This window comes from Oryx dammah, unplaced genomic scaffold, assembly GCF_014754425.2.
Source record: "Oryx dammah isolate SB20612 unplaced genomic scaffold, SCBI_Odam_1.1 HiC_scaffold_12, whole genome shotgun sequence".
Lineage (NCBI taxonomy): Eukaryota > Metazoa > Chordata > Mammalia > Artiodactyla > Bovidae > Oryx > Oryx dammah.
This window is the reverse complement of record NW_024070196.1, coordinates 11828513-11846971: the sequence shown is the minus strand read 5'-3', so window position 1 is coordinate 11846971 and position 18459 is coordinate 11828513. Positions and strand designations below refer to the sequence as shown.

The following is an 18459-nucleotide window of genomic DNA, read 5'->3' as shown; positions in this document are numbered from 1 at the left end:
GATTTCTATTTATTCATTTGACAAATATTTTTTAAGTGCTTACCATGTTCCAGGTACAAGTGCTATGGACAGAGAAGTGAACCAAAGCATCCCCAAAAAATACCTGCCTTCATGGAGCTTTTATTTGAATAAGGGGAGACAGACAATAAAAATAATAAACAAATGTATCCATTAGAAGAGAAGTATTTTAGAAAAAATAATAAGAACAGGACCACAGGAAAAGTCAAAGGTGAGGAAAAGGTCAGAATTTTAACTGTAACTATATCAACCAGTTACAATATAGATGGAAAGTCCCAAGAGCTAAATTCCGTAAAAGCTAAATCCCAAGAGCTAAATAACCATAAAAGAAAAGTTAGAGAACTTGCTGGAAGGGTCAGATAGCTTTTGAGAGATGGATAAGATACGGAAAGGATGAGAATAGCATAAGCAAAGGTGGGAGCCCCAGATGCTTAGAGGAGAGGGAGGAGAGTGAATGAACAGTTAACATGGGAATAAAAGAGGATGCCAGAGAGAGAGAGAGAGAGCGTGGGGCTGCACTGAGCGAACTCCAGAACGGCCAGCTGGGTGGGGGGCAGTTAAGAGCCACCAAAGGCACGAGGCATGGGGATGGCATACGAAAGCAGTACGCAAAGACAGCTCATCTTACGGTGACAGAGGATGGCGAGAAAGAGGATAAGCTGCCTCGCCTTGGCTCCTGAGAATAACCAGAAGCACAGTAATGTTAAATATTATCTCACCTAAGTGAACCAATAAAAAGAACACAAGCTTTCAAGTGAAAACCTAGAAACACTTCAGAAAATAATTCCTTGTAAGATTCTTGCCTGAGTAGTAAAAAGCACTAAACCACAAATACTTTCCCCTGTTAGAGGAAAACTATAAACACAGTGGGCGTCTTTAATTTAACTACCCTACTTACTAGAAACATCACAGAAAAAACTGCCCAGGAAAAGTAAGCCAGTATGTGATTCTTGAAAATGAAGATGTATAAACTGTAAACTCAGAGTATGACCATCAGCGGACATGTAAAATGTGAATCAATATTCATCTCATGAGTCTGGAGATCTGTGACATTTTGCCTTGAATTTCCAGGAGTCATGTTCTTATCATGAAGAGATCTTTTTCCCTGATGACTACAGCCTGTTCAACTGAAAAGTTAAAATCAAATTGATCAGGGTTTTTTTTAAATCATACATTTTATTTCTTTAATGTCTTCTATTATTTAAAACTCTAAGAGAGCTATTCACCTTACTCAACAATCCTCCAAGTAGAAACACCTTGCTGTTAATGTGTCTGAATATTTGCAAATTAAATTGATAGAGATCAAAAAGAGGTTTCTATAATTTTCAGTCACTCTCCTATGTACATCTCCAATTTATACTTCAAAAAAATAATTTTATCTTAGGTAATTATATTAATGTCATGGGTAATATCCTAAGACAGAGAAATAATTTTTAACAGTCATGAATACTGATTTAATTATTTTCAGGGACAAGCATATATGTCACTATGTAGATATGAATGTATCAGTACAAAGATGGACCTACATGGGGAAAAAAACAATGGTAGGGACAGTAACATCAGAAACTGACCCCTTTAACCGATGATATCTTAATCAGGTAAAATACTTTCAAACTGTTACTTGTATTTATTGAACCCTGAAACAACAAGCTTTACTTTTAAACATATATATGCATTTTGACTATAAAGCCAAAAATAAACATGAAAAATGTGAAATTTTATCTGACACTGTGACTAGGAAAGGGCTTTATAAGTATAAAGACTATGGAAAAATCCATAAAGAGAAAGGCGGACACATCTGACAGATATAAACTTAGACAGAACTTTAAACTTCTACAATCATATACAAAATGATGAATCCCAAATCACATACAGCATCATGTATGAACATTAACTCAAAATGAATCATAGACCTCAAATGTAAAAAGCAAAAGTTATAAATCATCTAGAAGAAAACATAGACAAAGAATTTTGTGATTTTGAGCTAAACAAGAATTTCTTAGAGAACACAAAAACCATGAGGCATAAAAGAAAAATAAATGGATTTAATTAAAATTTAAAACTTCTGCTCTTTGAAAGACACTGTTAAGAAAATGAAATGACGAACCATAGACTGGAAACACTTGCAAAATATATATCTGATAAATGACTAATGTTAAAAACATATTTAAAAATTTACAATCCAATTAGAAGAAAACAACCCCATAAAAAAATGGACAAGAGATTTGAACAGACACTCTCAAGAAGATACACAGATGTATCTTCACAGATGTATACCACAGATATATCTGTGATATATATTCACAGATACCAGGTGTATCTGGTAATGTGTGCAGGCTAAGTCACTTCAGTCGTGTCCAGCTCTGTTCGACTCTATGGACTGTAGCCCAACAGGCTTCTCTGTCCATGGGCTTCTCCAGGCAAGAATACTGGAGTGGGTTGCCATGCCCTCCTCCAGGGGACCTTCCCGACCCAGGGATCGAACCAGTCTCTCTCATGTCTCCTGCACTGGCACACGGGTTCTTTATCACTAGCGCCACCTGGGAAGCCCCACAGGTGGCAAACAAGCACAGAAAAAATTATCCAACATCATTTGCCACTAGGGAAATACAAATTAAAGCTAAAATGATATACCACTAAACACCTGTAAAAAGTTAAAGAGTCACTCAGTCATGTCCAGTTCTTTGTGACGGCATGGACTGTTGCCCAGCAGGCTCTGTCCATGGAATTTTCTAGGCAAGAATACTGGAGAGGGTAGCCATTCCCTTCTCTTGGGGATCTGGCCCGCAAATAAAGCAACTAGATTCCTCAAGCGTTCCTAGGAGAAATGTAAAATGGTATGATCACTTGGAAAATGATTTGGTGACTTCATATATTAAGCATATGCAGTCATCCCTCAGTATCCACAGGGAGTTGGTTCCAGACACCCCATGGATGCTAAAATCCACAGACACTCGAGTCCCTTCTATAAAATGATGTAGAATTTGCATGTACCCTATGTATATCCTCCCATATACTTTATCTCTCTCTCCCCCTCTCTCTCGAGTTGCTAAGGTGTGTCCGTCTCTTGTGACCCCACGGACTGTAGCCTGCCAGGCTCCTCTGTCCATGGGATTCTCCAGGCAAGAATACTAGAGTGGGTTGCCATTTCCTCCAGGGGATTTTCCAGACCCAAGAATCCAACCCGGGTCTCCTGCCTTGCAGGCAGATTATTTACCAACTGAACTATGAGGGAAGCCCAGTGTATATCTAGATTACATAAAATCCTTGTTACAAAGTAAATGTTATGTAAATAGTTGCTGATACAGCAAATTTATTTTCTTTTTGGAACTTCCTGGAATCATTATTTTTTCCCCTGAATATTTTTTTTTATCTCATTTGGTTGAATTTTTGGATGTGGAAGGTGAGGATACTGAGGGCTAACTATACTACAATTATAATAGTTTTTAAGAAGTTAGTTTTTAACACAATGTTCCCATATAACAAGTTATATATTGTAAGGTACTTTTCTAAGTCAGCTTCTGATACACTTACAAACTGAATCTAGAATCTGATATGCTATTTTTTGAAAACATCTACATTGGCAGATAACCAAACAAGATCCAGTGTTCTTTGGAGCAGCAATTAAAAAAAAAAAAGAGCCTTTTTTTTAGTATTTGGAAGTGCTAATCTTCTATTTGAAGTTTTATAGTTAAAATAAGTGGTCTTTAAACTCCGTGGGGCCAAATTATCATTTAGGGGTGATTAAAAATCAGGTTGCCTTGAGAAACACACTACAATGCCATCTAAATCCAAGAATTTTACACTTCTTGATGCCAAGACAGTGCATTTAGTTAGATCAATTTAGTTAGTTCTAAAACCTAGTCCAGAGCCTAGCACACAGTAGGAAGTCCAGTACTTATTAATTTGCATTAATAAAACTGATATAAGGTCACACAATGACATGCAGTGAATTGAGCTTTAAAAAAGTTTGATTTCTTAGTTTCAAATGACATTCTACCATTTCTAACAACACATTGATTTCTAAAAGTGCTAAATGCTTACTTGGAAACCTGAGTCCACAATGGAGCTTAGATATGTAACTTTGCTGTCATCCTAAAGACCAGTAGTTAAAGAGAAGGTTCTTTTTGGTTGGTAGAATCCACAAGTTTAAACAGTTTATGCATCCTCAGATGTCCTCTGCTTCTTTGCCCATGCGCAGATTTGTTGTGGCAAGGCAGTGAGATCTGAGTCAAAGAGGTATATGAAAGAGTGGAAAATTATTATATCATCCCCTTGCCCTGTCTTGGGACTTGATATTTTCACCTTAAGAATCTGTAATGCTGATGAAGACAGGAAACTTAACTGTTTGACTCACCGCACTATCATCCACAGACCCCCAAATATTAGGTTAATAACTAATAACCAAGTTAATCATGGTAAATTTTTAGCTCAGAGAAACAAAAGCAAAGGAATGAGAACCATCTACCAGGTTAGCATCATTTAGTATTAATAGCTAGTGTGTATCTCCTACTAAGATTTTCCTGGTGGCTCAGACGGTAAAGCATCTACCTATCTCCTACTAATGGCTATGGACTAAACAGTTCTGTAGTTAGGCTGAATTCAAACCAAGGAGATAGTCCTGCTTTTAACCAACTACTAAGATCCTGTTTCTCAAGGGCCTTTTACTAATATCCTGTCCGCCCCCCACCCAATTTATATTTATTTACATTTACCTAAATCTATATAGCAGCAAATACTTTTCCAGTTTGGAAATGGTGACATTTTAATAATTAATAAAAATAAAAATGAAAGTACATGGCTTTTGTTAAAGGGTAATAAAATAACTTCAGTAAATTGGCTAGTTCTACACCAGTAGATTTCTTTAAATAGTAATGAAATCATTGCTTTAAAAAAAATCCATCATTATTAAGAAAAAAAAAAAAAAAGTTGCCTCAGCCTCCACCAAAATTAGATTTGTAAGTTGCTGGTCATTCCTATAATTAAATCTGTGTCACAAATTTGCAAGAAAAATGGTCACTGTGACTAATGCATTTACTTGCTACACAAGTCCTGTCAGACGGCATAGAGCATTATACTGCCATAATGGAGTAGGTAAGGATTCTATACATTTTTATGAAGTAACAAAGACCATTTTTTATTTACAATGACTGTACTTCAGATAAAAGTTTGTTTGAGAAACGAATGCAAACACAGCTCTCACGGGGTTTTCCTTACTCAAGCAATATAGCGTACGTTTACCTCTACAGACATGCTTGGCACACAAGCATTCTGCTTTTCTAGACAAGTGTCAGGTAGAAAATACTATAATGAGAGAAACACGAACATGGTCATGTTGCCAGAGCCCCTGATTCTGCTCATTTCCTCATCTGACCTCCCCAGATGGTTTTAAGTCACCTCTTTGCTGAAATGATTGAGAAATGACCCTGGAGAGCCGTGCTTCCACGGTCTTAGAAAAGTGTTGCTCAAAGTGGAAGTCACAGCGAGACGACTTAAACAACGCACAGAGAATTAGTGAGAAAGCTTTCTTTATAAAAAATCTTTTTCAGTCATTCCGATTGCAGGAAGAGACAGTTCTTGGTTTGGTACTGATGCTAATTTTACTTCTTACCAAAAGCAGAACAGGCCATTGGACTCATAGTCTTGTGCAGGCAGTGGAGCACAAATTTCTAACAGCTGTTTTCTGTTCACATCAAGATTAGTTTCTATTTGCCGAGCTGATGTAGATTTTTGCTTTAAAATACATTTAAATTTTAAAAGTCAGTTTTATTTAATTGATAATACAAATAATATGCTGACATGTGAAGTCATAAAGGTACCTGAAACTTGGAAAACATTGTCTTGAAAGCAATTCATGTCTTTCTTCTTGTCTTAGTTTATTGTTACTTATTTTTCACATATTTATGTTTTATTTATTTGCTTCAGTATCTAGAAAAGTTCCTTGAATCTAATTGACTCTGAGTACATATGGGTTAATTTTATGTTATTTTCCTATTTTGTGCCATACTGCTAATTGAACCAATGGTACTTTTTAAAGAGAAAGTAGTCTAGTCTCAGGAGTCCAGCTTCATTGTGTCCATTTACTCAAGGAGGTAAAAACTGAAACATATAGCATCATAATGGATTTTGTTTTATAAAGGTAGAAACCAGCTTCCTATTGTCTAAATACAGTTCATAAGTTATTTTAAAGCCCAGGATGGGTTTTATCAAGTCCTTAGGAATAAAATGATAAACTTGAAATAGCATCCTGTAAGGTAGTATTTACATCCAGTAGTCATGTATGGATGTGAGAGTTGGACCATAAAGAAAGCTGAGCACTGAGGTATTGATGCTTTTGAACTGTGGCATTGGAGAAGACTCTCGAGAGTCCCTTGGACTGCAAGGAGACCAAACCAGTCCATCCTAAAGGAGATCAGTCCTGAACACACATTGGAAGGTCTGATGCTGAGGCTGAAACTCTAATACTTTGGCCACCTGATGAGAAGAACTGATTCATTGGAAAAGACCCTGATGCTGGGAAAGACTGAAAGCAGGAAGAGAAGGGGACAACAGAGGATGAGATGGTTGAATGGCATCATCATGTCAATGGACATGAGTTTGAGCAAGCTCTGGGAGTTGGTGATGGACAGGGAAGCCTGGTACGCTGCAGTCCATGGAGTTGCAGAGTTGGACAGGACTGAGTGACTGAACTGAACTGAAGGTAGTACTGAATATTGCTCAAAAATTCAGTTGCTTGCATTATTCAGTATCATGCATTATAAACAAGTCATGAATTTTTGCAGAGAAACTAAGATCTCAACTGAATGACTTGGGTTGCTTAAGATTTTATAAAAAAATTAAGGAAAAAAATCAGCCATAGTTTTCAGTATTGCACAAAATGAGTATTCCATAAACATAAACTAAGTTAAAAATCAACATCCTAGATTTAGGCGAAAGGAAAACCAAGTTAATAATTAAGTCTTGTATGGTACCACTCTTAACCTTCTTCATTAATATTTGAGGATCTTGATCTGATTTTTAAAAAGCAGTGTTACACAACACTCAATGAGTAACAAAGTTAATGTGCTTCCTCTCTAATCATTTGGTGTGTGGCTGAGCACATTTTTGTACAAGAAAGGAAAAATAAAGGTGATAAACAAGTATCCCATGTTATTAAAACACAGTGTTTATGTTTGAGACTTTTCTTCTTTCAGTTCAGTTCAGTTCAGTTCAGTCGCTCAGTCGTGTCCAACTCTCTGCAACCCCATGAATCGCAGCACGCCAGGCCTCCCTGTCCATCACCAACTCCCGGAGTTCACTCAGGCTCACATCCATCAAGTCCGTGATGCCATCCAGCCATCTCATCCTCGGTCGTCCCCTTCTCCTCCTGCCCGCAATCCCTCCCAGCATCAGAGTCTTTTCAAATGAGTCAACTCTTCACATGAGGTGGCCAAAGTACTGGAGTTTCAGCTTTAGCTTCATTCCTTCCAAAGAAATCCCAGGGCTGATCTTCAGAACGGACTGGTTGGATCTCCTTGCAGTCCAAGGGACTCTCAAGAGTCTTCTCCAACACCACAGTTCAAAAGCATCAATTCTTCGGCGCTCAGCCTTCTTCACAGTCCAACGCTCACATCCATACATGACCACTGGAAAAACCATAGCCTTGACTAGACGGACCTTTGTTGGCAAAGTAATGTCTCTGCTTTTGAATATACTATCTAGGTTGGTCATAACTTTTCTTCCAAGGAGTAAGCGTCTTTTAATTTCATGGCTGCAGTCACCATCTGCAGTGATTTTGGAGCCCCCCAAAATAAAGTCTGACACTGTTTCCACTGTTTCCCCATCTATTTCCCATGAAGTGACGGGACCAGATGCCATGATCTTCGTTTTCTGAATGTTGAGCTTTAAGCCAACTTTCTCAATCTCCTCTTTCACTCTCATCAAGAGGCTTTTGAGTTGCTCTTCACTTTCTGCCATAAGGGTGGTGTCATCTGCATATCTGAGGTTATTGGTATTTCTCTTGGCAATCTTGATTCCAGCTTGTGCTTCTTCCAGCCCAGCATTTCTCATGATGTACTCTGCATATAAGTTAAATAAGCAGGGTGACAATATACAGCCTTGACGTACTCCTTTTCCTATTTGAAACCAGACTGTTGTTCCATGTCCAGTTCTAACTGTTGCTTCCTGACCTGCATATAGATTTCTCAAGAGACCTTAGGCAACTATAATGACAGTATCAGTTAATTCTTAAATTTTCCTACAAGGATGGGCAATCATAGCCAATGAACCAAAGCAAAGAGGGAAGACAGAACAGTTGGGTAAGGGAAGAAGAATATGTGCTGGTTAGTTCTTTAGCTCAAGGTAAGCAGTTTCTTTTAACCTGTGGTCTAGCATAAAAAGAAATACAATTATTCGTCTTAGAATAGCTTCTGCTGGTTACAGCAACGACTATTTCAAAGGAGAATTATGTAAAAGAAACCTATTTCCTGATATTTTAAATGAGATTTAGAAAGTACGTAGTGATTCTTAAAGATCTTTATTAGACTAGGTGTTATCAATTTACAAAAGTGACTTAATTTTGCTTAGGACTCTATTGCTATTTCAGAACTCCTTACATTCATGTTGCCATGAATTGCTATAATGTTGTATAACATACTTGTTAGAAACTCAGTTTGGCATATTGACTTTGTTACTCACTAGGGCTTCCCTTTGGAGAAGGAAATGGCAACCCACTCCAGTATTCCTGCCTAAAGAATCCCGTGGACGCAGGAGCCTGGTGGGCTGCTGTCCATGGGGTTGCACAGAGTCGGACACGACTGAAGCTACTTAGCATGCATGCATGCACTGGAGAAGGAAATGGCAACCCACTCCAATGTTCTTGCCTGGAGAATCCCAGGGATGGAAGAGCCTGGTGGGCTGCCGTTAATGGGGTCACACAGAGTCGGACATGACTGAAGTGGCTTAGCAGCAGCAGCAGCAGTAGCAACAGCAGGGTTTCCCTTTAAGATTAGGAGATACCAAAAATAATAAAATAGACTGGGGGATCTAAAAAGAAAGACTTCTACTTTTTCATTTTAAACTTTAACTTCTAATTCTTAAAGACATGGAAACACTGAAAGTAGCCTCCAAACCAAAAATGCTAACGGTTTAACAAATCATGTGATCTTTTTTTTTCAACATAGCCGACTCTTTTAAAGAAATGATTCTTTAACTGGAATTTTTCAAAAAGTTGCCAATATCTAAATCTACTTTTTTTAATCTTTCTTTTGAAGAGGAAGTAATATATGAAATGGTTGGGCTTGAAATACATGGCTTGACAAAGAAATATATTTACATATATACATATAAAATTTCGTAACATTTTCATTATTCAGGGTGGTTAACTATCAAATTTTATTAAAGTCTCATCAAGAGGGAAATCTCAGTACACTTATTATGCTCCACAATTATTGTAAACCAAACAATTTAAATGAGGGGAGTAGATAATAACGTTAATTTCTCAACTTAAAGCAATCCTCTGTGGCACAATTTTAAAATATTCTCTTGGTCTGAAATTTATGTAAATTGAATTCATCTATCATTAGTTATTACCAGCCTAGCTACATTTTAAAAACAAAGTTTTCTGTAACAATTAGTTCTTTAAAAACATTGTTTTAATTAGACCTGGGACATTATTAGACTAGCTATAATAACATGTATAGTAGTTTATTTGGTGTATCTAGATGTCTGAAGGGGTTCCCTGATGGCTCAGTAGGTAAAGAATCTGCCTGCAATACAGGAGATGCCAGTTCAATCCCTGGGTCAGGAAAATCCCCTAGAGAAGGGAATGGCTGCCCTCTCCAGTATTCTTGCCTGGAAAATCCCATGGACAGGGAAGCCTCATGGGCTACAGTCTATAGGGTAGCAAAGAGTCAGACATGACGAGCTTCTAAGCATGAATAAACAATATCTGATAATCAACAAGGATGCCCAAAGAGTTCTTTCTTTAATAATTCATCTTATAAAAGTCTTTCATTCAAAGTTTTAATGTAATCTGAAGGAAACAGCCTTCTCAGACTCTATGTTGCAAATACAAAGAAATAGTCACTCAAAACCAGAGAACAGTCACTGAATCAGTATTTTAGAATTATAAGACTTGGTCACAGATAACCTGTTTCTTCATTTTATGAATGTCCATGGTCGTGCACCAACAATCCATGGTAGAACTTGGACAAAATCTAGACCAGTTATTTCTACTACATCATTCAAGCATTCTGTATAGATTATCCCATTTAATCCTTACCTCAACTGTACAGTTTATCATTACCTCATTTTATACATAGAGCAGGTTCTGTGGTTAGAATAGCATTCAGTCAAGTAAGGATTTAAAATCCAGACTGTCTAACTCAAGAATCCATGCTACTATCCATAATCTTAAATTTTAAGGATAGATGGATGGTTTTCATATGTAAGAAAATATTCTAAAAACCACTCTAACAAATACCATCCTTTAGGAGTAACAAAATAAAACATGAAGGTTATAGTTTGAAATTTTCTGCCTCTGAAATAAGTCCTTTTCCCAAGCCCAACTCAAGCACCAACTTCTCCCTGAAGCCATCTCATATTATTCAGTGGAGCTTAATCTCTTAATTGAAACACTTGACAATTGTGTACACTGCTCTTTTGCAGAAAGGACAAGCTGTCTCTTGTACATTCTTTTTTCTTAGTTAAAGAAATCCAGTTTATAGCCCTTAGCAAATTGCCACAATGTCCCAGCCTCTCCAGTGGCTAGGTAGGACCATAAGGCTAAGTTCTACAATAAGATATTACTACAAGTATGGTGTTGGAATTCCAGGAATGCTGTTTAAAGAAAGCAGACTTAGGTTTCAGGAGAGCTCTTTTGTGCTTTCCCAAGGTAAAGCCCTTGCTATTCAGGCTGGAGCTCCAGCAGCTATCTTGGAGCATGAGGCTATGGGTCCTGGAGGAGAAAGCTTTCTGACCATGAAGCTCCCATACCACACTTGGCCAGCCTCCTTCCAAATTTTACATAATGGAGAAACAAACTTTTATCTTGTCCAAGTCATTATTATCTTTTTTTCAGGTAAATAAGCTGAATCTAACTAACTGATTTAAGTTCTAACTGATTTAGTTCAGACTTGCATACAGTTCATAAGGTTTGTTTGTAGCTTTAGAGGAGAACAAAAAAGTGAAAATAGAATTATTTCTCTTATAACACTGGAACAAAACATCTCAAACAATCCTAACTTTTATTCTCAACCCTTCCGGTAATTTTCAGCTTTGGGAAAGAAAAAGGAAGGAAAGGAAAAAAATGGAATCAGTTCTGCCTCTCTGCCACTGCTCACACCTTTTCCTCTCCTTCCTTCTTTACTAGCTAAGTCTTATCACATTTCAAGGTCCAACAGCAAAATTGTTTCTGTCCAACCTTTCAACCCAGAGTTCATATCTGGCAATCATATATCATCTAGTAATATCTTTTGTTTGATTTCTTAGCTTTTTGTATTTCTTTTTCTGTGTTACCTTCATAGAAGAGTGGGATGATGTCATATGTTTCTGCAACTCTACAGCTTCAGAAAACTACCTCTGTGTGTAAGAGATCAATAAATACTTCTGATTGACTCATTAGTAAAAAGGTGAAGAGATGAAAAAGAGCAAAAAGACTAAGGAGTGAGAATGCATGACTTTTTAAAAATGAAAGAGCATAACAGAAATCCAAAAGAATCCCTAGAACAAGTTTGACTTCATTGGATTTTATGAAAGAATTTGGGCTGGTAGAACAAATATCATGATATATTTATTGTTCATACAGTCAATGCACAGCTGAAACTGTACTCAGTGAGCTTGTCCTCCAACTGAGGGACTGTATTTTGCTTTAGTTACTCAGACAATTGCCTCAAAGTTATTTTCTCACTTACACTAGGCATTTTAAAGAGTAAGGGATCCAGCTTAAGAAACCATGTTTTAATAGCGGATATATATGAACCCAACCATATTAAAAAAACTGGCTTCCAACAAGGACATATCTTACAGACAGTATGTTATCAATTGTGACAACATTCAGAAAATAATACTTGGATATGTGAAATAATGACCACAAAACATTACTGAGTCTAAAATAAGTGGCTCCAGAGATCATTTTCATTAAGTAGACTCTATTATCTCTCTTCTAAAACCCAATAATAAGAATACACCATGGAGAATAACATTACTACTTCTTTAAAAATAAGGTAGAATCTAAGCATGTATTTCACAGAAGGTCCATCACTAGAAACTCTGTAACACTGGGACATTACAAGTTATACAGCACCATGCAGAATTAACACCATGGAACAACAAGTTTTAAAGCTTCAACTACATTCAAAAACATAAAATAACAAGTGACATAAAGAACATTTTAAACAGAGGTAACTGATATTTTGCCTAGACTCATGAACCAGTTTATCTACCTCACTGATTCCATTCTCAATTTTTTGTAAATCACTGCACCACATACCTATTAATGAGCTAGCTATATATCTAAAAATACAACATTCTAATTTGTTTTCCTGAATTTTGAGCAAAGTTTTAGGGAGGGTATAAATAAAACCCTCGACTGACAGAAAACTCAGCTCCCTTCTCAGTCTTCCATAACACAAACCAAGTCTTTGTTATGTCATCTGTTTCAGAGATAATGATTTTTAAATGCTAAAATAGGGCTGTCCTTATAATTACAATAGTTCTACTTAGGAAAATGAACTATCTTAATCATTTTATATACAATTTATAGTTCACATGTCAAAAATACTGTATTTTCTTGCAAATTACTCATTAGTTATTTCCTCATTTCAAATTTTCACATAGATTTCTCAGAAGTATCTAAGACAGTAGCTTTTTTGACAGTGAAATGTACAAAATAAATGACACGTCCACAAGTAAAGTAGCATTCCCTTTCTGACCAGCTGGGTCATGTTTCCTTTTCAAAATCCTCAGTCCCACTGATACAAAATAATAAGAATCTAAAAGACCTCATTAAATGATCAATATATTGACATAACCTCTATAAGGAGACACATAGTATTTTAATTGATTCCTTGAATCCATTAAATAGAATATTAAACCCAAGCCTCCAAATTATATTGTAAGAGAACATTTCTTTTATTTATTAACTAATTTTCTTTACAGTGTGGATAATGATACATGACAGGATTCAAGATTTTATATTTAACCAAATTTTAAAAATATAAGGTCTGATTTTCACTAAATCTTTCATATAAACATCACAACAAAAGTTATAAAAGACAAATTAAATCATGTTTACTTACCAAAAAACTTCCAAAGGCTGAATTAAATATTGCAGCTGCCTATAGAGAAAATAAATGGGGGGAAAAAACTCACTGAAAGTAAATAGGAAAAGGAAAAGCAAAACTATCATTCTCCCATCCCCTCAATATTCAAAACCTTAAAACACTGGCTCTGTAAAGCAAAGTTAGTCACTGCTTACAATAATTGCCAATGGCCTGCCGTTTACTAAGATAGATGAACTGCAGCTTAGGAATTCATAAATAATGGGTCTCAAAAGCAAGCAAGAAAGGCTTGCCATGAGATGCTCTGAACCTATATGACAGTACTAAAGAATTGTCACCAATAGCAAATCAAAGCCTTGTTGTTATTGATTTTTGCAACTTGAGACTTAAAACAATCACGGTTGATTTATTCACCGCCCCCAAAAAAAGAAAGAAAAAAAAAGCAAAGGGAAAGAAAGGAAGGAAGAAAAGAAAGAAAGAAAATTCAAATTATTGGAAAAGGAATACCAGAATTGTACAGCAAACAGACATGAACTACTCTTCATCAGAAAGTGAAAGTCCTATGAGCCACACTCATAAAGGGAGATCTGTAGTTCCCATACAACACACATCAGAAATGTGAACAGTTGTTAAGCCCATGGAAGTTACTGCTACACCATTAATTCTAAAGTAGAAGCAGGCAAGAAAAACTTCCATTTGGTGTTCAAAATTTGAAGAAGAAATATTTGACTTTGGGCTTACCTAAATATCCCGGGAATACATAGCAGATACACTAAAGTTCTTAGCTTTAAATCAATCACTATATTCCGTGAAGCTATACCTGAATTTCTGAGAGCTTCTCACGTGACTCCAAAAAGATAAAAACTCATATAATATCCAATTTGATGGGGGAGAAAAGGAGAGAAAGAAAAAATAATAAAAGGCAGAAGGAGGGGTAGAGAAAACCCATTGACATTTCCTGTATATCCAGAGCAGAATTAAATTAAATTAATCATCACGGACATTAGCAGCCACATTGTAGTAAGAAGAGGATGTCAGTTTAGCCAAGTTTGAATAAGGTCCAAAGCCAAGCTAAGAGATGTAGCTGAAAATGCCTTCTGCTCCAGAAGAGAATGCAATGAGAGTGCATGGGTAATGAGATCCTTGGCTCCAGAGAGCTTAGCTCTCCTATTCAAGTTCATAATTAATTCAAAGCTTTGATAATTTCATTAGATTTCTCCTTTGCTGGCCTTATCAATAAAAGATGGCACTGGACCACTGCTCCTCTGTGGCATCAACACAGACACAGCTACAGAGCAGGGACACCTCTGCTCCCTGGCAGGGACTATGGCATATGGTCTTCTGTGTTGTACAGGGAGCAGAGGGAAAAAAATAAAGATTTGGCTAAATAAAACATCACAGATGACAAAGGTAAACTATAATAACATATTTAACGCAGCTTCCTGGAATCCCACCATGGATGATTCAGGGAAAGTTTTATGTGTGGAGAAAAATAAGTAAAAGTGAATAAACAAATGAGTTGTGGGGAGATCAATAGGGAACTCTGCCTTCCTTTCTATAAAAATGCACCTTTCCCACAATGTTTATTTCTGGACTCTGTCGTAAGCTTAGAACCAGTTTCTATTTTTAGTAAATGAATGAGGTATTCCCATTTGGATTCCTCTCCTTTCAAATTTTTTTCTTTTCAGTGCCTTTTGCCAATCTTATACTAGGATCACTAATGGTTTTTCTCTAGCATTACCAAAAACGAATGGAACATCAGAAGGAAAAAGACTCGGAAGTTAAAGTAAAATAAGTATCAACTATGACTGATCAGATCAAATTGCCATACTACCACTCCATCCTGTTCTTTTAACCCAAACCCAAGCAATATATTTTAAGTGGATTGACTATATTCCCACATTTTATAAAATGATGGTGATGACAGTGACGAGATATCTTAGGTATCCAAAGATGCTGCAGGCCATCTTCTTAGCTGTTTTCCTGACAGTGATGATGGATTTGAAATCATTCACCATGAAGTGGGCTCTGATAACCATTGGTGATACAGCTGACTAAGGTTCCAGGTAAATAGAGAGTTTTTAATTGATATATAAAGACATGCCTATCCCTTGACTTAAAGGGGAATTTCCAGTTCCTCAGCATGAACTGCAAAGCCCTCCATGAACATGTCTCCGTCCATCTCATTTATGCTTCAAAATTGATCTTCTGACAGCAGCAAACCACTTGTGAATCCCTGCACTCACGCTGTTTCTGACCTCTTTGCTCTTTGGCCTGGAATGCCTTTCTGTCTTCCTCGACCCAGGAACTCCCATTTATTTTAGCGACTCAGCTTAAGCAGTGTCATTCCAAGAAGCTTCTAGTCACCTCCTCCAACACACATACATCCACACTTCTAGGTGGCCTGAGTGTCCCCACGCTTGCTGCCACAGGATCCTACAGAACTCAGTTCTGACACAATCTACCCGGAGATAGCATCAGATCCCTCAGGTTAAGGATCCAGGACTATAAGACGGTCCCTATTTCAATGTTAATCAAAAGTCAAGACTGTCGCCTGTGCTTCTGACCAACTGGTTTTAAATCAGAGCTTCCCATGACCAGTCCAGTCTAGCTTGATTAATTTGCTAGAACAGCTCACAGAACTCAGGAAACCAACTTACTCACTACATTACTGCTTTATATTTTATAATTATTTTTTATTATAAAAGACCATAACTCAGGAACCGCCAGAGGGCAAGGTATGGGGAAAGGGAGTGGAGCTGCCATGCCTTCTGATCACACTCCTCTCTCACCGCGTCCAGTGCTCACCAACTCAGAAGCTCTCAGAATCCCTCCTTTAGTTTTCTATGGCGGCTCCATTACAAAGCATGATTGATTTAAACACTGGCCTTGGTGACTGAACCAAGTAGTTCAATGAACCAATTCATTGGTGGCTGAATCGACTGGCGAGTTTAATGACTGAACTCCAGCCCCACTCCCCACCCCAAGAGATCCAACCTTCTAATCTCTGATCCTCTGGCAAGGAGCCCCAGTCTGAGGTTAGCTAGGGCCTTTACAGAAGTCTCCTGATTAGCATAACAAAAGACACCTTTCCAGCTCTCTTCACTTTAGAAATCCAAGCATTTTAGGAGCTCTGTGCCAGGAATATGTATTATGTATTTATTATTGTAATCATGAGGTAAAGTTGCTCAGTCGTGTCCAGGCTCTTTGCGACCCACCAGGCTCCTCCGTCCACGGAATTTTCTGGGCAAGAATACTGGAGTGGGTGGCCATTTCTTTCTCCAGGGAATCTTCCCAACCGAGAGATCGAACTCTGGTCTCCTCCATTGCAGGCAGACTCTTTACCATCTGAGCCACGAGGGAATCCCTGATTGTAATCATACCACATTCCTACTGTGTAAATGTATAGTATAGGTACACACACACACACACACATATACACAGATAAGAATGAAAAACACTTTTTTCTAAAAGGATCACAAAAAACCCAGTTCTTAACTATGGTTAAATTGGAGGGGAATTGGGTGGGGGTCATTTCTTTCATTTTGTTCTGTCCCCCTCCCCTTTTTTTTCCTTTTAACATTAAAATTTCTATATTTGAGCAAGAAGATGCTGAGCCATTTATTGCTTGCATTTTAAATCTCTTTGTGTTAAAAAAATGTGATACATGTTTTATTTTTAAATAAGATTTTGATCTCTAGTTTGCACAATAGTGATAACTCTGCTGCCTGGCAAGCTGGAAGCTGAGAACTCTCTAGAATACACGTTCGTGCTGGGTGTATGAGAAGCCACAGGATGAACAGAGGGCATCTTCCACGTGTATCTGCGGCATGGAAATACTTGGTTTTGAAAATAAACCAAAAATGCGCTTTTATTTTTTGATTAAAACAAACATGGCTACATACAAATTTCATGTCCTAAGATCAAACATGAACCACCAATGACAATTTGTTCTGAAAGGAGGACCCTCCAGGATATATGACCAGACTCCCTTAGGATATGAGTTTTCTGGAAGCCATACTGGAGAAGGTCCACTTATTTTTAAACAGAGGATTTTATTTATTATCTCATTTGCTAGAATCAACTTAATTACTCATTTCCCCCTCTAGAATGTTTCATCACAAGAAGAATTTTGCCTAATATGTACAAGATTGTCTCATCACTGCCTAGAACAGCATCTGACTTGTAGTAATCCAATAAATATTACTGAATCAAAGAATGAATGAATAATTCTTATGTCAACTAAATGCCCTGAACAGTTAACATTTTCAATATTAACTCAGCAACCCCATGTGCCAAGTATATACCTTAATGTAATCATGTTTGATGGATAATTTGACCAATGCTAAATCACTGCAGATGGTGACTGTAGCCATGAAATTAAAAGACGCTTACTCCTTGGAAGAAAAGTTATGACCAACCTAGATAGTATATTCAAAAGCAGAGACATTCCTTTGCCGACTAAGGTCCATCTAGTCAAGGCTATGGTTTTTCCTGTGGTCATGTATGGATGTGAGAGTTGGACTGTGAAGAAAGCTGAGCGCCGAAGAATTGATGCTTTTGAACTGTGGTGTTGGAGAAGACTCTTGAGAGTCCCTTGGACTGCAAGGAGATCCAACCAGTCCATTCTGAAGGAGATCAGCCCTGGGATTTCTTTGGAAGGAATGATGCTAAAGCTGAAACTCCAGTACTTTGGCCACCTCATGTGAAGAGTTGACTTATTGGAAAAGACTCTGATGCCGGGAGGGATTGGGGACAGGAGGAGAAGGGGATGACAGAGGATGAGGTGGCTGGATGGCATCACTGACTCGATGGACGTGAGTCTGAGTGAACTCCGGGAGTTGGTGATGGACAGGGAGGCCTGGAGTGCTGCGATTCATGGGATCGCAAAGAGTCGGACATGACTGAGCGACTGAACTGAACTGAACTGAAATAAAAAAGCTTGAATTGAGGTGGGTTTTTTTTAGGTGTTTTTTTTAATACTGAGTAGATTGACTTCCTTTATATTACACATTTTTAGATAATATATTGCTTTTAGTATCATATTTACATGCTATATGGTATTTTATTAATGTTTAATATATATTACTGCATGTCTTTATAAATTATTTTGGAAAATTGAGCAAGTTCAGTAACAAATTAATTTCTTCATAACATACTTGGAATTATTTAAAATAAAAAG

General features: G+C 37.3%; 1 protein-coding gene across 5 annotated transcripts in view; it reads right to left on the bottom strand.

Moving 5' to 3' along the window:
- The window catches only part of SLC10A7 (solute carrier family 10 member 7), a 305184-nt gene that overhangs the window by 191704 nt on the left and 95021 nt on the right, over nt 1-18459 (bottom strand). For all 5 annotated transcript variants that reach the window (XR_005722881.1, XM_040250419.1, XM_040250422.1 and 2 more), the window contains one exon: nt 13296-13334. Coding sequence is in view for 4 of the 5 variants with exons in the window: in XM_040250419.1 (XP_040106353.1) it covers nt 13296-13334 (39 nt within the window). In the remaining variant the exon portion in view is untranslated. The remainder of the gene's footprint in view (nt 1-13295; nt 13335-18459) is intronic.